The sequence below is a fragment of the Eleutherodactylus coqui genome, chromosome 10 (genome assembly GCF_035609145.1).
Source record: "Eleutherodactylus coqui strain aEleCoq1 chromosome 10, aEleCoq1.hap1, whole genome shotgun sequence".
In the NCBI taxonomy this organism is placed as follows: domain Eukaryota; kingdom Metazoa; phylum Chordata; class Amphibia; order Anura; family Eleutherodactylidae; genus Eleutherodactylus; species Eleutherodactylus coqui.
The window spans coordinates 74732245-74758736 of record NC_089846.1 but is presented as its reverse complement, the minus strand read 5'-3'; the positions used below and the strand labels follow the sequence as shown (position 1 = coordinate 74758736).

At 46.4% G+C, this 26492-nt stretch overlaps 2 protein-coding genes across 2 annotated transcripts in view; one reads left to right on the top strand and one right to left on the bottom strand.

Annotated features, from left to right (window-relative positions):
- Positions 1 to 12709, top strand: part of LOC136581085 (collagen alpha-1(V) chain-like) — a 54554-nt gene extending 41845 nt beyond the window's left edge. Inside the window, exons 12-20 of the mRNA XM_066582075.1 lie at positions 589 to 696; positions 780 to 833; positions 1428 to 1463; positions 8063 to 8116; positions 8218 to 8467; positions 9029 to 9141; positions 9220 to 9288; positions 10334 to 10567; positions 11600 to 12709. Coding sequence (XP_066438172.1) covers positions 589 to 696; positions 780 to 833; positions 1428 to 1463; positions 8063 to 8116; positions 8218 to 8467; positions 9029 to 9141; positions 9220 to 9288; positions 10334 to 10567; positions 11600 to 11746 — 1065 coding nt within the window. The 3' untranslated portion in view covers positions 11747 to 12709. The remainder of the gene's footprint in view (positions 1 to 588; positions 697 to 779; positions 834 to 1427; positions 1464 to 8062; positions 8117 to 8217; positions 8468 to 9028; positions 9142 to 9219; positions 9289 to 10333; positions 10568 to 11599) is intronic.
- LOC136580606 (H-2 class II histocompatibility antigen, E-S beta chain-like) overlaps positions 1 to 26492 on the bottom strand; it is a 474076-nt gene that overhangs the window by 113877 nt on the left and 333707 nt on the right. The window lies entirely within an intron of this gene.

Here is a 26492-nt window from a genome sequence, read left to right as displayed (position 1 = left end):
CTGCACATATACCAGCACATCTGATGAAGGGGCTCTTGCTGCAAAACACATTGTACTTGCTGGTTTGTATCAATAAACTCGAAGTCAGGTTTAACCCCCGACGAGGACGTTCAGATAATGTCCTGGGATGATATAGTGTCCGGGATGTTCAGGCCAAACAGCCAAAAATACAGAGATTATAAACTTCTGAACATTCCTACCTTTACAATTACACTCACAATATCTGCTGCTTTTATAAAATGTTATTTATTTTACCATTATTACCTCTTAAGATTGGAATTTCACATTTTAACCACTTTTACTGTAAAGAACCCATAACTATGACTGATATGCCTTTTGTACAGTGGAGTGCTCAAAACGTCAGCTAGTGGTTAAGGTGTCCACACCAATGACAGGGATACTAATTTACATTATTCAAGTCTGTTCCAAAATATCAAGTTGCTGGTGTTCCTATGGCCTCTCCAAATGCTGGAGGCCAGCGTTTAACATGGATATGATGCCTAATGTCTGCCATGTGGTCTTCTACTGTTACATGTGTTGCACCATGATATTACTAGTAATACTGGAATAACGTTCATCTTTATTTAGGGTCATCCTGGTCTTATTGGCCTCATTGGACCAACTGGAGAGCAGGGTGAGAAGGGTGACAGAGGTCTACCGGGTCCACAAGGCACAACTGGACAGAAAGGAGAACCTGTGAGTCTAGTCGTTACTATACAGATGTCCCTTTATATGTGTGCATTATCCTGTGTGTCACTCTGCTCTTCTTCCTTCTGCAGGGTATTCCTGGTGTTACAGGTCCTATTGGCCCAGGAGGGTCAGCTGGGCAGCCTGTGAGTTCCTTACTCTGTTTCTGTTTTAAGTTTTATCCCTCTCACCATCACATTCTCTCTGTGTCTTTAACCTCCATTGTGGAGTAATTATGAGGGCTTTTATCCACCAGTGTTTTTTTTTACGCTGTGATATCGCTGCGTTTTTCTAAATGGGACTTTCTAATGGTAAAATTGCACAAAAATCGCAAGTTTGTGCTTTTGCGATGCGTTTTTTAATATTAGAAAGTCTCATTGAAAAAAACGCAGTGATATCGCAGCGTTAAAATAACACTAGTGGGTAAAAGCTCTGAAGCCGCTTGCACCAGTTTTCTGCCATCAAAAAGTCACAAATTTTGGCACACACGGTATTTGGCTAAACTTTGGGACTTTTAAAATTTTTTTCGCCACTCTGTGCACTCTTCAAAAAAGGTGTGTTGCTTAGCAGAAGGTGCCTGGCCTCTCACGGCCAGCAGATTTACTATAATTTGTTCCAGAAAGCAGTGCGACTTCTAGCAGCTGCTCTTCCTATTAGCATAGATTTGAATTTGTGGAGCAAAAAGTCTAACAATGTTTGAGATTATAGGTGTTGTGACTATTCTCTTCTTCATCATTCAGGGATCCCCGGGTCCTAAAGGAGCTAAGGGAGCCTCGGTGAGTAAACTCTTCTAGTTCATGCTTGCTTTAGCTGCTACCTTTAGGTGGCGCTCTTACCATTTAGTGATGACATGCAGGGCTCTCACTGTAGCGCAACTGTGTTTTTTACAATGAGTTGTGCTCGCCACAGTGGGTGAACTATTGGATATATAGGGGGTAAATCTTATCCATAAGTTTATGTTTTCTTCTTGCTTTCATGAATTATGCATCATGAATATACATATTCAGCTTATTACTAACTAAACCCTATTCAGTTTTCAATATTGCACCATTTCTTTTTTTTTTTTTTTTTTATAAATCAATGTTTATTGGTTTTGTGAGAATTACAGAAACAAAAACAGTCAGAAGTAATAATAAGAGGTACAAACAGCATTCCAATATACTTTTCGTGTCACCTTGGTTATCCCAGTTGGAGACAACCAAAGTGGCTAAAAACGATTCAGAGGGAAAGGAACTTTACTAGAATCAAACTCTATGAACCTCTTCTATGAAAAAGAAGAGAATGAAAAGGGAGGCTGTGGCAACCGCGCTGATAGCCCTGAATATATAAACAGCCACCTGCTGTTTTCTGACGCACAGGACGAATAACGGTACAAATAGGATAAGTTGGGGGGGGAGAGGGAGGAGGAAGATGGTGCTCTCCAGGATAGGTCGGTCCCGGAATGTCAGTTTGAAATGCTGCCCAAAGGGTTTTTCACCGGACACCATCAGGTGCCGAGAAGATCAACTCGGGAGCAACATGGGCGACAGGGGGGGGAGGGGGGAGGTTTCAAGAGAGGCATCCGTGGTATGGGTGGGGTGCCTGTCCGCCGTAACCCTTACGCTTCCTCTATGGCTCAACCCTGAATCGCTCTCCTGATGGCCCGCCAGGGCCCCCAGATCTCTAGGAACCTGTCATGCGTTCCATTGGACCAGCTTGAAAGTTCTTCTAGGTTTGCTAGCATATTGACTCTGGCCCTCCAAAGAGTTAACGTGGGAGGGTCCTTCTGCTTCCACATCACTGGAATAAGGGATCTAGCTGTATCCACCAGGAGAGCGATCAGTCTATGCTTGGTCGGGCGAAAGGTAGGGGTAGGTCTCCACAGGAAGACCACATCAGGGGAGAGCACCAAATCGGGGGAGATCTTTTTCATCTCACCCGCCACGCTGCTCCAGAAGGGAGCTATAATCGGACAGTCCCACCATATGTGGAGATAAGAACCCGTGGAGCTCCCACACCTCCAACACTCATTCCCTGCCACCAGCTTGTGATCGTGTAGCCATTGCGGGGTCCTGTACCACCGCGCCAGGAGTTTATAATGGGACTCCTGGGCGGTAACACAAGCGGAGAGCCCAAATGCTGTTTTTAAAATCGATCTGGTCTCACTATCAGATAGAGTGATGCGAAGTTCTATCTCCCAGGAGATGAGGAAGGCAGGTTTCGTCCGGGAAGGGCGAGATACGTAGTTCTTGCGAATGTGAGCTATTTTTCTCAGGGAGGGAGTGGAGAGGTTACTAATCGCGGTTTCAAAATGGGTAAGTGGCCTGGAGGAGATGCAGGTTTTCCTGAAATCATTTAGGGTTCTCACCATATGGGTCAGAGTCAGGAAGGGGAGGGGGCGATTAGGTAGGAGCTCATTTAGGGTAGTGAGGGGTGCTTCCTGGGTGAGGGCGAATACATCTTGAAAGTGTTTTTCAGAAAGCATCCTCCAAGCCCATGTCGAGCATGAGTCCAAAGGAAGATTCATATATTTGTAAAGGGCAGATAGTGGTGTGCGTGGGGAAGGGGGAGGCGCCAGAGTTTTCCCTAGGGCGCCCCATGATTCCATCGCCCCCTCCAAAAGGGGGTTTTTTCTGCGAACCTTACACCTCCTGTTCTCTGGGAACCAGAGGTCCTCCACCAAGGTAGGGCCATAGGACCCTTTTGCTAAGCGCTGAATCAATGGGTCTCTATTTGGATGTGTGAGTTCTATCCAGTGATTCAATAGGTTAGCTAGATAGAATTCACGCGGACAGGGTAGGTCCACTCCTCCCTCCGTGCGCCCCCTAGTCAGAAGGCTGTAGGCCAGTCTGGGTTTTTTTCCCATCCAGAGATATCTGGAGAAAAGTGAGCGGAGCGCCTTAAAGAAGCTGGGTGGGAGATATATAGGGAGGAGCCTCATCTTATAGAGGATAATGGGGATAATATAGGTCTTCAAGATGTTCCTACGGCCTAACCAAGAAATAAAGGGGAGATCGTAAGAACGTAATAGCTTCTTGATTTTCGTTAGGGTGGGGAGGAAATTTATCGCATACAGGTCCTCCGCCTTCTTCGTTAATTTTATACCCAAGAAGTCAATGGCCGAGTCGGACCACGAAAAGGGGGATATTTTCTTGATAGCCTTGAATCGGGAAGTGGGAATTGAAACGTTTAGGGCCACGGATTTAGAAAAATTAATTTTAAAATTAGAAAGGTCTCCGAAGGTCTCCAGTAGGGAGGTAAGGCGAGGAAGCCCCTCCTCCGGGTTAGTAATAAGAAAGACGATATCGTCGGCATATGCTGCCGTCGACAGGACCTCGTTCTCGATTCTCAAACCCTGTACAAGCGGGTCTAGTCTGATCTTTTGGAGGAGTGGCTCCAGAGCGAGTATAAAGAGGGTGGGGGAGAGGGGACACCCCTGCCTAGTACCGTTTTTTATATCAAATGGTGGGGAGAGAGAATTATTAATCTTAAGCCTTGCGTGGGGCATTGCGTAAAGAGAAAAAATTGCCGATACAAATTTGGGAGGAATGTTAAAATGGAGCAAGACTTGTTCCATGTACAGCCAATTCACGCGGTCAAACGCCTTTTCGGCGTCCGTGCCTACTAAGGCGAGTGGTATGTTATGGGTTTGAGAGAATCTGGCTGCATATAGGAGCCTTAAGCAATTATCTCGTCCCTCTCTACCCCCTACAAAGCCCGTTTGTTCTGGGCTGACTAGGGAAGTAACGTGTTTCTCTAGGCGTTTTGTTAAGATTTTGGCCCATAATTTCATGTCGAAATTAATCAGGGAGATGGGACGGTAGCTCCCACAGGACTCAGGGTCCTTGTTATCTTTATGCTCCAGGGTAATGTGCGCTTCCTGCGCTTGTCTAGGCAGGGGGGTCCCACTCAGGAGAGAATTATAAAGCTCAGTTAGTTTGGGGATAAGGGAAGCACCAAGGGATTTGTAGTATATAAGGGGGAGGCCGTCCGGGCCCGGGCTCTTGCCGGGTGGAGACGAATTTAGAAGGTCGCCCACCTCTTGTGGAGTGATCGGAGACAAAAAGGATGCAGCTTCATCCTCTTGGATTTTGGGGAGATTTAAGTCTATGAGAAAATGGTCAATTTGTTTTTTAACGATGGGAATGTTTTCAGCGGAGAGGGGGTCCCGTAGATTATAGAGGCAAGAATAGAAAGCTTGAAATTCTTTGGCAATTTCGGGGGTGGAGGTGACACGCTGACCTGAGGGGGATTTAATGGCCTTTATGAGATTTCTTGTTTGGGCTTTTTTAATGAGGGACGACGTAAACCTACTACCTTTGTTTCCTTGCGCGTATGAAATGTGTTTGAGGTAGAGATATTTTTTATTAAATTTAGCTTCTAGGAGAAGTTTAAGTTCTGTGCGAAGGAAACCAAGTTTTTCAGCAGATGCTTTACACTGGGAGAGTTTAGTCAGGCGCTCTAACTTGGCAATTTGAGAAAGTAGGTCGTCAATGTCCTTTTGCTGCTTCTTCTTTGCCCTGGAGCCAGCGGCAATCAGAAGTCCTCTCATAAAGGCCTTATGGGCCTCCCACACTGTCGGGACTGACAAGTCCTCTGAGGTGTTAAGTTGGAAGAATTCCTCTAGAGCTTTGCTTAACTGGGATCTGTCTTCCGCTGAATCAAGGAGAGATGGGTTAAGCCTCCACCTCCACTCACGCGGGAGGGAATTTGGAAGGTGGAGAGTCAGGTGGACTGGGGCGTGGTCCGATATGGCCATGGCGTCTATCATAGCTTTTTTTGAGTGTTGCAACAGGGAGGAGGAGACGAAAATGTAGTCTAAACGCTGGAAGGAGGAGTGGACCTGCGAGAAAAAAGTATAATCCTTGGTGGATGGGTTAAGACATCTCCAGGCATCAACTATGTTTAGCTGTGAAATGCACCTAATGAGTTTGCTCAACTTTTTCTGCGAGATTTGGGATTTCCCTGACGAGGAGTCCATATCAGGGGATAGAGTGAGGTTAAAGTCCCCTCCTAAAATGACCTGGCCACTAGCGAAGTGTTTGAGTATTTCTAATTGAGTTGTAAGCCATACTATCTGGTCTTTATTGGGGGCATAGAGATTTGCAAGGGTCACTTTATTTTCGTTAAGGCGTCCTCTCAGAAAGAGAACCCTGCCCTCCTCATCTGCGTAGCGAGCCTCACAAAAAAAATTAAGAGATTTGTGTATTAACGTTGACACACCTTTGGAAGCGGAGGAGGGGTGGGAGCTATGAAAAGCCATCGGGAACTGACCTCCAGGGAGGGATAAGCATCTGTCCCCTTTAAAATGGGTCTCCTGTAGGAACACTACCCCTGAGCCATACCTTTTCAGAAGAAGGGCCACGTGGTGTCTCTTGTTTGGGGAATTCAAGCCGTTGACGTTAAAGGTCGAGAACTGGAGAGGTCCTGTCATCCCGATCTCGTGGGCGGGCAGACGATTTCCTAACTAGGAGAGGAAAAGAGCAAGCAAATTACACAGGTGTAGGCCTAAATATCAAATCCAGGGGGGATCCCCTGGGCGAGCACCGGGTTAGAGGTAAGGAGTGGGGAGAGGAGGGGGAAAGGGGATGGAGCAAAATAGGAGGTAGACACAAGAGGAAAGAGCGGGTAGGGAGGTAGGTTGCAAACCACAACCTAAAATAGAGGGTTAAGGTCAACGGTTCCTAAAATTAAGGAGACCGCTGAGGTGGGGGGCGAGTTGTTTGGGCCCTACAAAGGAGGTCCAACAACTACTTTGGTATCGGCCTAACCAGATAGGCGCCCGCAGAGGCCCCGACACCAACAGGTAGAAATAGGGCGCATATAATCGCTACTAAAGGAGGAAAAACAGCGTTAGTGCAAATAATCTGCTTAAAACAGCAACAACGAACAATGTGATCAAAATAGGCGATAGCCCAAGATCTTCAATAACGAGAAGTGAATGTCAACTTGGAGACACATCACAAAAAGTCGCAATCACCCGGAGGGTCCGAACTGGATAAGTGTGAAGCCAGGTCGGCGTCCGGTGGGAGGCATAGTGAAGTTCTAGATGACATCACTTCTTCAGTCGTCAGGGGCAACAGGAGGGTCTTTGGCCTTCTTCTTTTTGTTTCTGGGCGACTTAAGGTTACTCGCCACCTGCCAGGATTCTGGGAGGGAAAGCTTTGGAAGCTTAGGGAACTCCGGGAGGGGGAGCCAGTTTGGCAGCTCTATTGGGTCCATCTCAAGGTGCTCCCAGCAATTACTGAGGTCGTCTGGAGTACGAATCAATAATCTGCGGCCGTTGTATGATATATTAATGCCGAAAGGGAAGAGCCACGCGTAGCGAATGTCTCTTGCTCTGAGGGCTTCCAGAAGAGGTCGCATAATTCGCCTCTTTGTAAGAGTAGCAGGGGATAGATCCTGGAAAATTTGGATTGAAGAGTCCCCGTATGTTAAATTTTTGTGTTGTCTGGCAGCTTTCAGGATGGCAGACGTGTCCTGGAAGGTGAGGAGCCTGCAGATAACATCCCTGGGGGGCTCTGCAGGTGGGGGAAGGGGTCTAAGAGCGCGGTGGATGCGTTCCACAGAAATTGTCGCCGCTCTGTCTTGCCCAAGTAGCTGGCCAAATATTTCAATGGCAACTTTAGACAGGGCCTCCGCTGCCCAGGATTCAGAGATTCCCTTGAAACGGATATTGCATCTCCGGTTACGATTCTCCAGGTCCTCCTGGAGAATGAGGGCTTTATTTAAATTGTCGTGCTGTTCCTTTAAGACTTTAGCCATGGCCAGGGCATGAGATGTAGCAGAGGCAGAGGCAGACTCCAGCTCCTCAACTCTGCCACCCATCTGCCTTATGTCAGCTTTTATCTCTGTTAGCTCGTTTATGAGGGGGGACAGAGCCTTTGAGATAAGCTCCTTCATAAATCCCCGGGACACAGGGCTGGAATCCTCTTCATCAGAGAACTCTCCCTCCCCCTCCTTACTGTAGGCAGATGCAGCCTCCGAGGCCGGCACTATCTTGATGGAAGGGTGGGGGGAGCGGGAGCTGTGCTCCTTCAGAAAGCGCTGCATCCCTGTCTGGCTTTTGGAGGTCCTGGGTGTGCAGGCTTGTTCTCCACCTTTGTCCCTTACAGGTTTGGGCATTTTGATGCCGCTATCAATGCTGTGGGTCCCCTGTGGGCGCCTCGCTGAGGGAGCTCTGGTCTCAAGCGGCCATCTTGCTCAGGAGTTAGGCCACGCCCCCCCATATTGCACCATTTCTTAGCCTATAAGTGGGCAGACAATGCTTCATGAATGGAAGGATGAGGATTTTAAAGTCTATAAGATATTTTATGTACATCTGTGTCAATAAAACACCTTTCTATACACTTTCTGTTTGTGTTTTCTTACTTACATATCTCTCTGTAATTACCAGGGCCAAGCTGGACCCAAAGGACAGAAGGGTGTACAAGGCCCACCTGGACCCCCGGTAAGTGGTTCCTTCGCCTAGTGAACATCTAGTTGTTCCAGAGAGTATATGGTGTTGTATGATCATGGCATCTAATTCCCTGTTCTCTATACATGGTACAGGGGCCTCCAGGCGAAGTCATCCAGCCACTGCCTTTCCAGATGCCCAAGAAAAATAAACGCTCTATTGATGCCAGTCAGATCATGGCCGATGAACCCACTGGGGATTATGCAGATGGTATGGAAGAAATCTACGGCTCTCTCAATGCTATAAAGAAAGATATTGATCTAATGAAGACACCCTTGGGCACAAAGGAACACCCAGCCCGCACATGCCTGGACCTGCGACTGTGCCACCCAGAGCTTCCAGATGGTAAATTGGAGTAGTGATAAAACAGTGCTGATAACTGAAAGAGGGATGAATGGAGAAGAAAAGGATTTTTCCCATCTTAGACATTTACTGGATTTCCACATATTGCATCTCTGGGACCCTCGCATATTGGCAGAAATTGGGTCCGCTGACACCAATTCCACTAGTCGAGGCAGTGGAGAATGACTGGAGAGGTGACTTCTGTAGTCAAGTCAAGCTTGGTTATTTCCATAAATCTCAAAGGCTTAAATGCTGAGAACCACAATGTGCTCCCACCTCTCCATTCATTCTCCAGTTATACGTGGCTGGAGAATTCATGGGTAGTTCATCATTATCAAAGTTCCAGATAACCCCTTTATAGCATTCAGCTTTGTTGACATTTACCATGATAGTTGGAGCTCTGAATCTGACAGCCACCACCTTCTCTCCATGTGTCACTATGTGATGATAGTGTGTAGACTGATGCTGAGCTCCAACTCTCATACAGCAATTCTCGTCAAAGGTTGACTTCCTCTTTATGTTTTGGTTGCTGGCATGTTATAATAAAACTGTCCTTCCTTTCAGGTGAATATTGGATTGATCCCAACCAGGGCTGCACCCGGGACTCTTTCAAGGTCTTCTGTAACTTCACAGCAGGTGGAGAGTCTTGCATCTACCCCAACAAGGACACTGAGAAGGTGAGCAGTAGGCTTCCTTGAGTCAGCCACGTTTCATGAGAAATTACCTTGTTGCTCACCAGTTTTTCTTGCTTTTAGGTTAAGATGTCTACCTGGAACTCTGAGAAGAAAGAGACCTGGTTCAGCAAGTTCAGGAGCGGGCGGAAGGTTAGTGCATGTAATGGGTCTCCATGTAGTGGTAGAATGCCAACCAATTACCGTGTGGTGGAGCGGTATGTGTTTTACCAAAGTCATGCCATGTGGTCTTTGATTGTGTGGATTTCACAGGTGAAACACGGTTTTTACAGGTAACCTGTTGCTACAAAATCCATTTTAAAGCTACCAGCACAGTGTAATCTAGCATTACAAAAGTATCCCACACGTGTGCACCCCAAAAAATCAATTTAGCAATAACTGAGCATCTTAATTTATATTTTTCATGCTCTGTATGCAAATGCAGCACCTTGTGTCAAAGAAGCGGTCTTATCAGCCCTCCGTATCAGCACGTCATAGATAAAGCCCCGCCTCCACTTTATCCTGGTGCCACCCCCTGTGTGAGGAAGTTAGCTCTTCTGGTGCTGACGTCTCGCTCACTGTGTGCCCCTCCTGCTGCAGCTTCCTTGAAGCAAAGTGTATAAATCTCGACTTTACCAGTACTGTGCAGGAAGATGCGGCAGGAGGAGCACACGTCGGGTGTACAAGACTTTAGTACTAGGATCACTGACGACCTCACATGTGGTGGGGGCAAGACGGAGAGGAGGCGGGGCTTAATCTTTATATGCTCTGAGGGCTGACAGCACTGCCTCTTTGAATTGGGGTGGCACATAGTTAATGCTAAATTGGGGGGTTTTCTGTTGCAAGCATGTATGGAACGCTCTTGTAGTGTTACTCTGTGTTGACGGCTTTATAACAGCTCTTGTGGTGACAGCTTCCCTTTAAGACATTTCACTCGTAAAAACTGCAGTCCAAAAACTGCATCACAAATCCGTGACAATTCACAGTAAAATGTGTGCAGCGATTGCAAAGGCAGCACACTACTGGGAACACAGCGTGTGAAGAGGATTGCCAACTGATAAACAATGGCCGCCTCTCATTACTTCTACATTTCTTCATATTCCGCTGCTGTTATTCCATCACATGGTTATAGATTTTCTTGCATCAAACATCCCTGAAGTGTTAATTATTAACCTGCATCTTCTCTCTCTCTCGGCAGTTCTCTTATGTTGATGCAGACAGAATCCCTATTGGCGTGGTCCAGCTGACCTTCCTTCGGCTGCTGAGTATCTCTGCCAGCCAGAACTTCACATATCACTGCCACCGCTCCGCTGCCTGGCACATGGCCTCTGCCGATTGTTACGATAAAGCACTACACTTCACGGGTACCAACGATGAGGACCTCTCCTTCCATACAAGTCCTGACATCGAGGCTCTCAGAGATGGCTGTTTGGTAAGAAGAAGCCATTTCTTATAGGTCTTTATTAGCGTCTCTGGACAGATGAAGCCTGATGATGAAAGTTTGGGTTGGGTTATAATAGACATTAGCTGGCATAATATGAATAGCAGATATTTGTCTGTAGTACTGAATAGGGTCTTAGTTGATGAAGTCCAGGTCAGCGACAGAAGAACTTGAAGACCACAAAACCACAAAACAAGGCTTAGAGTTGTACCAATGAACAGGAGCAGAGAAGTGGGCAGGAAGAAAATCAATAATATCCATACCATGAATAGCAAAAACAACATATAAGGCCCAAAAAACAAGGGAAACCTTCAACATAAAAAGGATCACATAAATAGGGCTTAATAAAGTAGAAATATGTGGGGCTTTAGTTGCAACACTTCTAGTTAAAAACAATTTCCTGGTTCTGCTTTATTAATTTTGTTGAAAACAGCCAGCCATAACGCGTTTTGGGGACACAACCCCTTCTTCAGATATGGCTGCCAAGTACGGAGGATCTGAGCGGCCGAATTTACCATCACACTGTAAAGAAAACGTGTATTTCTACTTTTTTAAGCATAAGTTTTGCCCCATTCATACAGAATGATGATAGCAGGCAGCATCTTACTTGTGTCCCACACACAGATAGAAGCACAGGGCCTGGGAACATAGGACTGCAGGAAACTGGAGAATCAGGAACATGGCTCCTCTAGGGCACATGGCTTTATAAACACGTGGTGGGCTGCAGGACTTTAGATTGGACATTTGACACACAAACCAAACTTTTTCCAACATCTTTCTATGCCATTGGCTCATATAGACAGAGGGAACAGTTTGCAAGGGCAGAAATGTAGACTCAAAACCCAGAGCATAAAGGTATATTCCAGCGGTAGACAGACAGCCTGGTGGGAAAAAAAAGGCCGGTCTCCTAGTTAGAATTCCAGTAGAACCCAATATATGGAATGATAATTCATATAAATGTTTTTGAAGGTTTACTCCAGGAACAATTATATAATTAACCGCATTCTATATTTCTATCTACAGATGAAGAAGGGTACCGACAAGACAGTGCTAGAGATTCACACTCCGCGTGTAGAGCAGCTTCCTTTGACGGACGCTATGTTCATGGACTTTGGAGAACCCAACCAGAAATTTGGATTTGAAGTGGGACCTGTATGTTTTAGGGGCTGAGGCAGTTCAAAAAATAAGAGCCAATCCCCAAACCCGACTGTACCCCCTTCTTAAAAAAGATGTCCAACCCCCGCTTCCTTCATTCTCATACACGAGTATTCAAGAAGCTCAGCTGATAAAGAGCAGAAAGCAAGCCCTTCCAATGAGGCGGTGCAAGAGACCAAAAGGCCCCGGTCAACCGGTGACAAAGACCTAAAGCTGGGCGGATATTCTGATGACCAAAGAAAGATTTTTTATCATAGACTTTTAGCTAGAATTATTTGTGGCTTTTCTTAAATAAGAGATAAAGAGGACAGAGAAAAAAGAAAATGGCGCGGACGGCCCCTAACCCGACAAAATTCACGGTGTGGACCTAAAGAGCCACTTTGTTGCCCATAAAGAGCTTTCTCTCTCGTAATGTTTTACTTCAAGCTCTTAATGTCACCATTTTTAAAATGAACCTATGCAGATTCTTGAAATAACAGGACTCAGATTTTTTTCTTCTGTGGATAAATGAAAGTTTTAAATATTATTTAAAAAATAAAGTCGGTCTTACATTTCCCTTCTTCATTGCACACAACATGGGAAATATTACCAAACAGACGTCCTGAACAGATAAGACTACAGCTGAGATCTGTGAAGCAGCTTTTACTATGGTGCTCGGAGTAAAGCTCATGTTATGTCCAACAAGGTTATAAGACAAATCTCGCCGGTGCTCAGAGTATTACTGTGTAATGTTTGTAAGTATTTTTTGTATTGTAATATATAATCTATAATTTTGCTGCTTTTTATTTTTATTTGTTTTTTTTTGTTCTTACACATGTCCATCCATGACTTCCTGCCGGTCACTATCCACATCCCGCCGCCTCCCTCCACTGTTTCCCTGTTACGCCCGCTCCTGTTCTCCCAGCTGCTCTCTGTCTTCAGTTTTCTCTTTTATTTAAATAAATAATGTGCAAAAGGTGAAATCCACAGAGGAATAAACTGGCAGGTCGGGTTCTTTTATTGAGTCTGAAATGATCAGAATTGTGCGCCAGGAGCGAATGTGGGAATCTACCAAGTGCCTTCATGCCGACAGCAGAGACAGCAAAACTCTGCAGGTTAAACAGACTCTTTCAACTTTCTCCATGAATCACATCTGACATTTTGGGTGCAGCGTGGTCTAGGGGCTAGTGGGAGTATTCCTGATGCTCATGAGTGGTTTAGAATACCTAGTGGTGCACAACTTTCTCAGGTACAAGGCCACATTCTCATATTGAACCTCTCCCAGAGGCTACAATAAAACTTAGAGGCTTATGCCAGGAAGTCCACCCCTGTCTACATTGCCCCATCATGTCCCTGTTTGGGACCCCCTTTATGACCTAGAATAGGGAGCTGCTCTGAAAAGGGCAACCCCTTCTGCGGCAGACTTTGTCCTATCCCTATATTACAGGATGGCCATCCATTCATGCCGCCCCGACAATACAGTATCACATGGGGCGGTAATTGCCTGAATAATCGCTGGAAGCAATTTTCCATAATTGTTGTATGATGTTCGTTCCCGCAGTCACTGACAGAGCAATGAGTGACAGATTACTTGGCAGTCGCTTGGCTTCAGCTCACTGTAAGAAGCGACTTCTCTCTTAGTGTGAACAAGAGCCGTTCCATCCTTGAATGACAACCTGTTTGCTGTGATCGGAGGCTTCTGGCGGCTCCAGGAGTGTCGGCAGCGAGAGGAGATCAGCTGGTCCCTCCGGCCTCGCATTCTAGTGAGGTTGTGTATGGTGGCACAACCGCTGTAAGGGTACGTTCACACGTTACAGATTTTGGTGCCAATCTGCAGCATATTTTACCCTTTCAATTTAAGGGGTGAAATCTGCTGCGGATCTGCATAAAAATCCAGGACAAAATCCTGAAACCCTGAGGGAGGACTGTCGGTTGGTCTTTGCAGTGTAGGCTAATTGTATGATAACGTGCGGTGGTAGATGAACATGACTGTATCTTTAATTTTCTATACGATGATCCATAGCGCCCTCCCTTGGTGTGAACATGCCCCACTGGGTCTTTACACCGTGCATTTCTAATACTGCGCCTGAGCCCCAAGGAGGACAGCGCATGTATGTGACGACATGTATGACGTGAGCAGACGCCAGCGTCGCTGCGCCCTCTAGTGCGGAGCGGGGTGAAACATCTAACGGCTTCGGCAGCTGCAGACATCGGCCAAGACTTGGAGTAGCAGGTTTATACCAAGGAAGGTGGGGAGCCCAGACCAGTGTGGGACGTGAGCAGCCCATCAGATGGGTTTAAGTTGTATATTGCATGATATTTGGGGTTTGCAGTATCTGATTAACTTCATTAAACAAATGAAGGTCCAGTTCTGTTCTTTGGCCTTCTGCACCTATTATCATACAATTGGCTTACACTACTAAAGTCAACTCACTGACTTCCTTCAAAGGGAACCAGTCACCTCCCTGCGGCACCATAAACTACATAACGGTGCTGTTACGGGAGGTCGCGGGGTGCTGGTGATGCATGCAGGTCTATGGCAGAGGGTGCGCACAGCAATATGAAAAAAAGTCAGATTTTCGTGCGGGTGGCAGAGCCGGATCAGGAGAGCGATTGAGTAGAAAGACGTACATCACCTGCCTCCCCGTCACATTCCCTAACAGCACCATTACTTAGTTTATAGTGCTGTAGGGAAGTGATGGGTTCCCTTTAATGGGGGGCAGCTATGCAGCAAAAAACACCCCCGTACTCCCCTAAGCCTAGCCTCGCAGCCTGCAGGCTTTTGGTGGTCTCCACTAACGAGTACTGAAACTGGTGATTGGCTGAATTAGTCATGTGCTTCGACAGGACCGTGAATGCTGGACCCGGATGCGAATGGAGACTAGACTCTGTTTATTACTATTAACTTCCTCAATACTTTATAACTGAAACCCAGCACCGCTATCAGTGTGGACTGTACTGGAAGCAGATAGCACTGTCCGTATTGCAGCAGCCAGGTTGGCATTGCATTGAATTCAATGAGAGCCGTTCCTGCAGTGCCAAACTGGGGCACTGCAATACTTACAGTGTTATCTGCTTCCAGTACTGTCCGTACTGATAGCGGTGCCAGGACTCAGTTGATTGGCGCGCATCCTGAGCGGTGGACCGCTGCCGATCAACTATTAATCATCAATAGGAAAAGCTTCGGATAACCTCCTTCTAAGTCCTCTTACAAAGTTCTCCAACTCTTGCAGTAATTGTCATTCAGCAGATGACATATGTTCCTTTAGGCGGAGGAGATTATTGGATGTCCTGGGCTCATGAACAGAGGTTACATCTCATCCCTCCACCGAACCGCTGATGATTCCCGGTGACATTGTATCTAACAACGTCATGCAATGTAGAGTTTGTATACATAAAAATACATTCGTCTGCCCCACGAGACGGTAAAAAATACATTCATCTGTCACATGAGAGGGTAAAAGTACATTCATCTGCCCCACGAGAGGGTAAAAGTACATTCATCTGCCCCACGAGAGGGTAAAAATACATTCATCTGCCCCACGAGAGGGTAAAAATACATTCATCTGTCCCACGAGAGGGTAAAAATACATTCATCTGCCCCACGAGAGGGTAAAAATACATTCATCTGCCCCACGAGAGGGTAAAAATACATTCGTCTGCCCCACGAGAGGGTAAAAATACATTCATCTGTCCCATGAGATGGTAAAAGTACATTCATCTGACCCACGGGAGGGTAAAAAATACATTCATCTGTCCCACAAGAGGGTAATAAATACATTCATCTGTCCCACGAGATGGTAAAAAATACATTCATCTGCCCCACAACAGGGTAAAAGTACATTCATCTATCCCACGAGACGGTAAAAAATACATTCATCTGCCCCACGAGAGGGTAAAAGTACATTCATCTGCCCCACGAGAGGGTAAAAATACATTCATCTGCCTCACGAGAGGGTAAAAAGTACATTTATCTGCCCCACAGGAGTGTCTTATAACTGCATTGTGGGCTTAGAAGAATTACATTTTTTTTTTAAACTCAAAAACAGCTTTTGCAGCCAGTGACGACCATTCTACCACCTCTGGGGGTGCACTGTGGACCCGCATGGTTTTGGTGCCTAGCTGACAATTCTGCAGGTTACACCAGCCGGGGCGTCAGAACTGCATTTTTCAGAGAACAGAAAGCAAAACTGTTGCACTACACTGTTTCCTATTGAAGAATGTGATTGTTCTCAGCAAGAGAAACGACGTAATCTTGTAGATATGATACCTTTTAATGGCTAACAAAAATACATGATGTTATAATAGCGAGCTTTCGTACCAACGCAGGGTACTTCTTCCGGCTTAAATGGATTGGATCTGAAGAGGCATGCATATTTATACACACTTATAACATACATACTTATGACAAGGCACAGATATGGATGTGATTGGTTCGCACTTAAAAGGAGTTCTGCAAAACAGAAAACAAACTTTTTTTGTCTAAGTGCGAACCAATCACATCCATATCTGTGCCTTGTCATAAGTATGTATGTTATAAGTGTGTATAAATATGCATGCCTCTTCAGATCCAATCCATTTAAGCCGGAAGAAGTACCCTGCGTTGGTACGAAAGCTCGCTATTATAACATCATGTATTTTTGTTAGCCATTAAAAGGTATCATATCTACAAGATTACGTCGTTTCTCTTGCTGAGAACAATCACATTTTGCTCTACTGGCTAACACGGTACCAGATCTTTGTTTTCATTATACTATTGAAGAATTACATGTATGTGAGGCCACACAGTTGTGTCTGCTTTGTGCTTTACTGCAGACGTCAGTGTGGAGGGGCTGTGGCGCTGATCTCAGCAGTAAAGCAGGCCAGAATATAGCACAGGAGAGACAAATAACAATAAGGACCAGTCCTTGGCTGGAGAAAGGTTAATAGCTTTGTGCACTCTTTCAGGTGATTCTTCAGAACAAGCCACTGTGTGTACGTGAGGAATAACACTATCTGGCCATTATATGACTTGTATTCTGCATTTATCCCTAGTTTTCCCCTCCGCAGGCTCCATCTATAATGCTCAGTTGTCTCTGAGCTGGAGAGAGGAGCCTGCTGTTATTAGTCTTCTATACACGTGAAGAAAACAGAATTTCTTTTTCTCTAAGGCCGCCTGCAGACGTCCGGGTCGGATCCCGCTGCGAGATCTGACCCGAACCCCTGCAGGGACCAGCGTGGCACTCACCTCTCCCGCGGCTCCGCCTCTTTGATGTGCCGGTTGCCAGCAAGCCGAGGCATGTGCAGAGTGGAGCCAGCGGCCGGGGAGTGAAATTTCTGAGCGGGGCTCACAGAGCCTCGCACAGAAATAAAGCATGCCGCAATTTGTTCTCCGCGCGTGATTTCACATGGACAAATCGTGTCCGTCTGCCTCGGATTGCGTTTTGTAACGCAATCCTATGGCAGCTTCCGCGGGCGGAAATTCTGTGGGAAATCCCACCGCGGAATTTCCGCCCGTGTGCAGGGGGCCTAACTCTCTATACACATATCATCAAGGAGGACACTGTAGAAGTACTGAGCAGTGCAGATGTGATTCCAGTAGCTATAACACTGTAAATAATCAGGTACCTTTGAGTCTCTCCCTCCTCTTCTCTGTAGATGTCTATGAGAAGCATCGGTCATCACCTTCCCCACTCCCTGTTCTCTGTCTTGTTATCTCTTGTTTCTGGACATGGACTTTATATAAGAACGGTCGCTAAACAGCGAAATGGGAAGAAGGGAGACCCCTAGTGGCCAACAATTTAGAGGAATCTTTAGATAAAGTGTTTGCACTTTTGCTAGTTATCACAGCGGCTACCACATAAGCACACGTTATCTGATAGGGTGGTGACCATTTAAAAACAATATATATCACCATAAATAGTATGTACTGAATGGGACACAGACATATCTGTACCTGAGACACACAAGCCTATGTTATATCAAGCAGGTAATGTAATTATTTATCTTCTACAAGAGAGTGGGCAAAGAGAGCTACCGGGGTAAGGCTGGGGGGTGGCAGCAGTATATCAGTCTTAGGGCTCCTTTCCACTGACGAGATAATCGTGCATTTTCAGTGCGATGTGAGAGTGCGAGCTCTCACAGGAAAGTCCTGCACATGTTGTTCTATGACAACCTTTCCATTAGCGATGTTTAAGGGCAAGCTGCGATGCGAGGATTAAAAATCGCAGCAGGGGGATTGTTTCAGCGTTTTGCATTTTTCTCTCGCACATACAGTGTAATGGCAAAACAGATTCTCGCATCGCAACGCAACGCAAAAACTTGCGATTTTGTAGCGATGCGATGCGATTTTAACATTGCGATTTTCTCGCAGCGATTATCAGTATCGCCAGTGGAAAGGAGCCCTTAGGGCTCCCACACACTTGCGATTGCGTTTTTTGTTAACGCGATTGTCAAAGGGACTTTCTAATGTTAAAAACGCAACGCAACGCAATGCACCAGTTGCGTGCGTTGCGTTTTTTACAATAGAAAGTCCCATTGACAATCGCGTTAACAAAAAACGCAATCGCTAGTGTGTGGGAGCCCTTATATATCTATATACCTTCCAAAGTGATCCAAACACCATAGAATATGGGAGGCAGTCGGACCGCTGGAGAGGTTTTGTTGTTTAGGTGTTCGGCAATAACATTTTATAGACATTCATAGGAACTAGAGATGAGTGAACGTACTCTGATAAGCACTACTCGTCCGAGTAATGTGCTTTATCCGAGTATCGCTGTGCTCGTCTTGAAAGATTCGGGGAGCGCCGCTGCTGACAGGTGAGTTGCGGCGGGGAGCAGGGGAGAGCGGGAGGGAGAGAAGGAGAGAAAGATCTCCCCTCCGTTCCTCCCGGCTCTCCCCTGCAGCTCCCCGCTCCGCGGCGCTCCCCGAATCTTTCAAGACGAGCACAGCGGTACTCGGATAAAGCACATTACTCGGACGAGTAGTGCTTATCCGAGTACGTTCGCTCATCTCTAATAGGAACCAACACAAAAGTTTCAATTGGTAAAGAATTGTAAAGGAACTGCAGGGAGTGCCGTGTGTAAAGTTGCATATCCTGCCCAGATCTGTGGACATAACAACCCTTATGGTGCCATCACATGTGGTCATACCGCCGTGCTTCACTCGGCACAGAGCTGCAGCGGTCCGCAGTGAATCATTTACAGATAGCAGCTGAAGCCTACAATGATTGGTTCTGCAGCAGATGACGCCAGTGATACCACATGTGATAACTGCCCAAAGGGCGCCCTCACACTTCTAAGAAAACCACTCATTTATTGAGCGATGCGAGAGTGAGTGAAAACGCAGAATTCTAAAACCAAAGATTTTCAATGGTTTCCTTCCCATTTGTGATGTTTTTATTCATGCGATGTGGAGTGAAAAAATAATCGCAGCGTGTCTGATCTTTTTTACGTTTTGCTTTTTTTTTATCTTCCATGTTTTCTTACGGAGCCTCCTTCTTATTGCATTGAAACACACGAACTTCTGACTTCTTTGCGTCGCGATGTCATTTTAATATTAGAAACTCCTATTGTCTTTTGCGAATAAAACATGCAGTGAAATCACGCGAGAAAATTGTAAGTGTCAGCGATGTTTTTGCAAGAAGAAGCATTGCTGGCGCTCAGATGTCTTATGAACGCAGCTGTGAATTTGCCACGATTTTCTCGTGGCAAAATGGCAATCGCCAGTGTGAAGGAGCCCTAATAGACTTGAAGATCTTCTTAATGTTGCACGTGTAATTTCCTTGGCCCCCCAATAGTTGGCATGTTTGTTATGTAGGACATACTGGAGGTATGGCCGCTGGGGTGCTGGAGGACATGTTTGGGGAAGCATTGGGGTAACACAGAAACACAATCAGAGAACAAACCAAGTCTTGTCTTAGGTAGATACCGTCTACTATAGAGATTCCTCTATTGGCTGCCTGTAGACACATTCAAAACTGTTGAGCCTAACCAAACATTTTTTATAAAGTGCACAACAAACTTGACACACGTCACATTCCCCTCCTCTGTCCACACTTTGCTTTGTAAGTGTCACCCAATCACTGTTAACGTTGCGGCATGCAGTTAGACAAGTAGGAGGGGTTTCCCAGAGATCATTACAAGCCAGCAAAGAGAAACATCTACAGACTCTACCAGCAGTGACTTGTCCTCGGTGCGGGCGTTGTACAGTCATGTTTTTTGGACTGAAAATCATTTTTGCATTAGGGATCAGTTACACATTTTGCAGCATCTGTCTGCAGCTTCTACATATCACTATATGTACACTCTGCAGTCTAAGGGCTCATTCACATGGGGGCATGCAGAGAAATACACAACATGTGTACTGCGTGTATCTACGTGTATTTGATGCGCATACATGGGTTTTTTCCACGTGTATTCACTGCTATTTTTCACACGCAGAAAAACACACAAAGACCCAAGTGATGTCACTATTTTATAACCGCGGTCTCCGGCCAGCGTGCATAAAATCGCAGTGAATGTGCATGCGGCTGCGCAGTTGTTGCATTATTAATGTGATCCCAAAGACTTTAATGGGTGATTTTATCTTCTGACAAGAACCAAAATAGGATATAATCCAATGTTTGTACGCACATAAACTACTGTGTATACCTGAAAATAAAACCCTGTCTTATATTCATTTTTGCCCCAAAAGAGGCAATGGGTCTTATTTTCGGGGGATGTCTTATTATACTTACCTAGCAGGTTCGGTCCAGGTCACTCCCGCTGCTCCCCACATCTCCGATGCGTTTCACGCTGTCCTCAGCCGCTCATACAACATCACTTCCTGGTTACGATATTCATAAATCCCGCCTCCAGGAAGCGATGGCTGTTGATTGGTTCTTCAACTGCTGCTCGGCCAATCAATGCAATGCTGGATGAACCAATGCGATGGCTGTTATTGGTTTATCCAGCGCTGCATTGATTGGCTGAGCAGCGGTGGAAGAACCAATCAACAGCCATCGCTTATGACTGCAGGAGCGGTTTATGATGGCTAGCAGGGATTGCAGTCAGTAGGTCAGGTAGCATGTTATCAGGCGGAGTACAGAGGGGTTTGTTTAGGGAATTCGGTATGCCTCCCTGAAGAGGTGCGTTTTTAGAGCACGCCTGAAGTTCTGCGAGTCCTGGATTGCTCGGGTAGCCTTTGGTAGTGCATTCCAGAGGACTGGTGCTGCTCTGGAGAAGTCTTGGAAGCGGGAATGAGAAGTTCGAATTAAAGGTGCGCGCAGTCTGGTTTCATTAGCAGAGCGGAGAGCCCGGGCTGGTTGATGGATTGAGATGAGGGAGGCGATACAGGGGGGCGCTGCACTGTGGAGGGCTTTGTGGATGAAGGTGGCGAGTTTAAATTGAATTCTGTATTTAACGGGCAGCCAGTGCAGTGACCGGCACAGGGCAGATGCGTCCAAGTAGCGGCTGGACAGGAAGATGAGCCTGGCTGCTGCATTCAGGATGGATTGGAGAGGGTAGAGTCTGGTGCAGGGGAGGCCGATCAGCAACGAGTTGCAATAATCGAGCCGGAAGAGGATGAGGGCAACAGTAAGCGTTTTTAGCGTGTCCACAGTGAGAAAAGAGCGGATTCTTGCGATGTTCTTGAGGTGCAGCTGACATGTTTGGGCCAGAGATTGGATGTAGGGGTAAAAGAGAGATTAGAGTCAAATATGACCCCAAGGCAGCGGGCATGTTGTCTAGGAGTTATGGTGGCGCCACACACTGAGATGGAGATGTCAGGAGGAGGTCAGTTAGTGGAGGGTGGAAATACCAGCAGGTCAGTTTTAGAGAGGTTTAGTTTTAGGTAGTGAGAGGACATAGTGTTAGAGACAGCGGACAGACAGTTAGTGATATTTTGGAGTAAAGGTGCAGAGATGTCACGGGAAGAGGTGTATAGCTGGGTGTCATCAGCATAGAGGTGGTATTGGAGGCCAAATCTCCTGATGGTTTGTCCAATAGGGGCTGTGTAGATAGAGAAAAGAAGGGGGCCGAGGACAGAGCCCTGGGGGACCCCAACAGCAAGGGGAAGAGGAGGGGAGGTAGAGCCAGCAAAGGAGACACTGAAAGAGCGGTCAGATAGGTAGGAAGAGAACCAGGAGAGGGCAGTGTCCTTTAGGCCAATGGAGCGTAGCAAACTGAGGAGGAGTTTGTGGTCAACAGTGGCAAATGCTGCGGAGAGGTCGAGGAGGATCAGTAGGGAGTAATCGCCCCTCGATTTGGCTGTCAGTAGGTCATTGGATACCCTTGTAAGGGCAGTTTCTGTCGAGTGTTGAGGTCGAAAGCCAGACTGTAGGGGGTCTAGGAGAGAGTGCTCTGATAGGTAGCTTACAAGGCAGGAGTAAACCAGCCGTTCTAGTAGTTTGGAGATGAAGGGGAGGTTTGAGATGGGTCGGTAGTTGGCAGCATCAGTCGCGTCCAGAGTCGGCTTCTTTAGCAGTGGGGATATGATGGCGTGTTTGAAAGAAGAGGGAAAGATGCCAGAGGTCAGAGAGAGGTTGAATATAGTGGTGAGATGGGAGGTGACCACTGGGGAGAAGGAACGGAGGAGGTGTGAGGGGAGGGGGTCGCTAGCGCAGGTGGTGGGGCGAGCAGAGAAGAGCAATTTGGAGACTTCTTCCTCTGTCGCTGGTCTGAGTACAGACAGTGAGCAGGAGCTAGATGCAGTGCTGACAAGACTAGGGTCAGGGCTAGTCTGGGATTGGGAAGTTATTTCCTGACGGATGTCATCAATTTTCTTTTTGAAGTAAGCAGCCAGCTCTTCGGCTCTGAGATCCGTCACCGGGGGCTGTGGTTTAGGGCTGAGAAGGGAGTGAAAAGTATCAAAGAGCCTTTTAGGGTTGTGGGATAGTGAGGAGACTAGAGAGGTGAAGTAGACTTGTTTGGCGTGGTGGAGGGCAAGGTTGTAGGTAAAATTAGATAAAATTATTAATGAATAGCAAAACCCCATAGAAAACCCGAAAACTTTCTTTAGTGACATGGCTTAGTGAAGCAGTTCTTCTTATTCCATAAAACTGCACAGCACTTGCAGCCTGTTACCACAACTATAACACCCAATAAGTTTGGGAAAATAGTGGGATTGATTGATGCAGCTGTTTCCCTCAGTTTGCTTGGGGCCAGTATGGATTTAAGGGTCCTGGCCCTTCTCAAAGTGATTGTAGGTTTCTGGGGAATGTGTTTGGTAAGGAGGGGGTCCTTTAAAAGGATGGTCCAATATTTTTCTAATATTGAACGTACCACTTTGTGTTGAGGATTGTATGTAGTGATGAAATTGTGCCTATATTTTTGTAGATTCAATGTGCTGCCCTGGTTGACGCATGGGGAAGTGTCCATTCTGGCTCTTTTCTGGCCCATGTCTATTCGTATCTGGGGGTATCTTTTTTTCTAGAAATCTATTTCTAAGTACTTTGCTCTGATAGTCATAGTCCTCAATTTTGGTTCAATAACCCTTAATACATTTAAATTGAACATATGGAATGTTCTTTTTCCATTTCGAATAATGTGCACTATTGAAATGTAGAAAACTGTTGCCATCCACTGTTTTAAAAAAAGTCCTCGTCACAATTTTATTGTACTCATGTCCCAAGGTCAAATCTAAACATTCAATCTCAGTAGCAAAATAATTCCAGGTTAAAATCATTACTATTTAGATGTGTCTTAAAATCATCAAACTCACTATGTGACCCCTCCCAAATAAAAATAACATCATCAATATACTGTTTGTAGAAAACAATATTATCAGACCATTTGTGATAGTGATAGATGTATTGTTTCTCAAAACTACCAACATATAGGGACGGTAGATAAGGTGTAGATGCCTGTATCATGCGGGATGTTAGAGTATAAAGATGTAATGTCATGGGTAGCCCAGCGGTAGTTCCATTTTTTTGCTTTGATTTTATCCTCCTTTATTTTTTTCTTCACTGTACCCTTGTATTATATTTGCAGTGTTCCGTAGGATGACCCTGGACACATGGCATACGCTGAGGAGCTGGGAGATAAAGGTGCTGGCTTGTCACGGCGGCACTTAGCATGCTCCCTCCTGGAGGGACACACGTAGGCAAGGCCAGGGCAGCGCTGGGCCTCTTCCGAACACCCCGGCCTGGGGATGCCCAATAAACTGGGGAACAGGGGTTGTGGTTTTGACAGGTGATGCCAACGTTCCGGTATCCCCCAGTAGGAACATCGGTGAAGAAATAAACAAGCCACAGATAGTAGTATAGTACCACAGGTCCCCGGGAATGGTCAGGGCCTGGAAATAACTTACTTGAAACTTCAATTTAACAATACGAAGCACAAATGACAGGATTTGAATAGTCCAGGAATTAGAGACCAACGTACCGCCAAATGGCTGACCCAGACTTCGGGACGCCTGTTTATGGCTGATTAAAGACGCATACCTCCATTCAGCAAGATTCAGATTCTGGATGCTTGAGTGTGAACAATGACAATAGAGTACCCCCACCAGGCGGCCCCAGACTTCAGGACGCGCATGTACGTAAAACAGATAATTGAGTACTGCTGCACTAGGCCTTGACAGACTGAACTTGCTCTCTGCTCACTCTCTCTTTGGGGCTCAATTACAGTTCATGCTAAAGACAAGCATTTCGGGAAACCTCTCCTCTTCTTCCATCTTCAAAATTTGAGGGCTGAAGGTGCCCCCATTTCCCCTGTGATGTACCTCCAGATGGGACTTAAGATACACTGAAGATGGAACCTCCATTCCTGCTCTCATGCAGTCACATTCATAGCCTCTCTCATACCACGTGACACGATAGAATTGTTACTTTTGCACACATGATGCAGCTGTGCAATCCACATAACAGAATGACAAGACCGTTTTGCACAAAGCATCACCATTAGACAGACAGCTATGACATTACAGAGGGTGCCAAGAAAGCATGTACGGGGCCACTACATATTCATACGTGTTTTGTAATTGTCAGTGTACTGTTAGTCATCCCAGCACTACTGATGAAGGGGTTTACCCTGAAACGTGTTTATTAACTGGATTTCAAATTTTAATATCCTAAATAAAAAGAGAAGTTGGATATTCATCTAATTGTTCTGGTACCTTTATTGGAACCTCCGGAAAGTTACGCCTACACAGCAGATTTTTCTTTTAGCATATCCTACCCTCCCACCATCGGTGGGTTAATCTGGGTGGCAGCACCTCCTGTTATCTACCATATCCAATCTAAGCACTTTAAGGTGCAGGCCTTTAGTCCCAGTCTTCACCATGGGTTTGCCCCCCTTCTCTCTCCACCTATTTCTCACTAGGAGATCTGTCAGTGAGGCCAGACGGAAAGCTCAGATCCTAATGGGAACTACAAAAAAACATACCAATAAATTAATCCTTTAAAGAATCAAGTGCTGTAATTATGCGGAGTGTCAATCCCAGCAGATAGTATAATTACAGCGTGGCATTAAAGCTCCTTCTGCCATCTCGCCGGAGCACATCAGGTCCTCGGATGTCAGACAGCTGGGACCGCAGGAGACGGCAGGAGGGGCTGCAGTGACCAAGGCGCAGGGCTCACCACTGAGGAGCTGGCGGGGTAGAGATGGCACTTGTCGCGGTGGCTCTACCAAACTCCTCCCCGGAGGAAAAGCTGATCTTCCCTCTTATTAGTAACTGATGGGATGGATTTAGTAGTTTAGTTGAAATTAGACAGTTTAGGAAGGGCTTTTGTAGAAACTCCTGACTTTGACTTTCAGGGAGGGTTTATATCACTCATGATTAAGATGACAAGGTGACTCTACACTTTTCTGTGGTCTACTGTCTTTTATCTCCAGGTAGTGTAGGTCAGATAAGGCTCTCACTCCTGGGTACATTATCTTTGGACTCCCCTAACTCTCTTTTCTGGGAACTGCTCTAACACACTCTCTGACCTCCTCCTACGACGACCACCCAACACACTCTCTCTGTCCTCTCCTCCCACACTTTTTATACCACCCCTCTTTCCTGCCTCTGATGTTTTCCCACTCATTCTCAGGTTCCGTTCTATCCCCCAATTAGGGAAAGCCACACAAACAGCTAATGGTAGATCAGATTTTGCTAAGCGGGTTTTGTTGACTTTTAAAGTAAGGAAGGAGGAAATAGAGTTCCTCTGACGGACGACACCTTTTATGCCTCCTTAGAGCTCATAGCAAGGTGGAACAGGACACTGATATAGTGGTTTATTCTGGAGGACCCTCCGGGCCACTACAGGGGTACAACTGATTCTATCTTCTCTTGGGGGTTACACAGTGCTCTGTTGTGATAGAGAAAGCTTAAAGGGGTGGTCTCGCGAAACCAAGTGGGGTTATACACTTCCGTATGGCCATATTAATGCACTTTGTAATGTACATCGTGCATTAAATATGAGCCATACAGAAGTTATTCCACTTACCTGCTCCGTTGCTAGCGTCCTCGTCTCCATGGTTCCGTCTAAATTCGCTGGCAGCTTGCTTTTTTAGACGCGCTTGCGCAGTCCGGTCTTCTGCTCAGCGCGAGCCGCTTCAGTGTGTTAGACGCTACAGCTCTTCTGCGCATGCGCAGACGAGCTGTAACCTCTCGGGAGCGCGCTGGAGCAGAAAGTTCAGCAGCCCAGCCGAGCGGAGACGAGAAGCCCAGCCGAGAAGCCGCCCATGTAAGTCGCCTGTCCCCGGAGCCCACCGCCTGCCCCCGGGGGCCCACCGCCTGCCTGCCCCCGGAGCTCACCGCCTGCCCCCGGAGCTCACCGCCTGCCCCCGGAGCCCACCGCCTGCCCCCGGAGCTCACCGCCTGCCCCCAGAGCTCA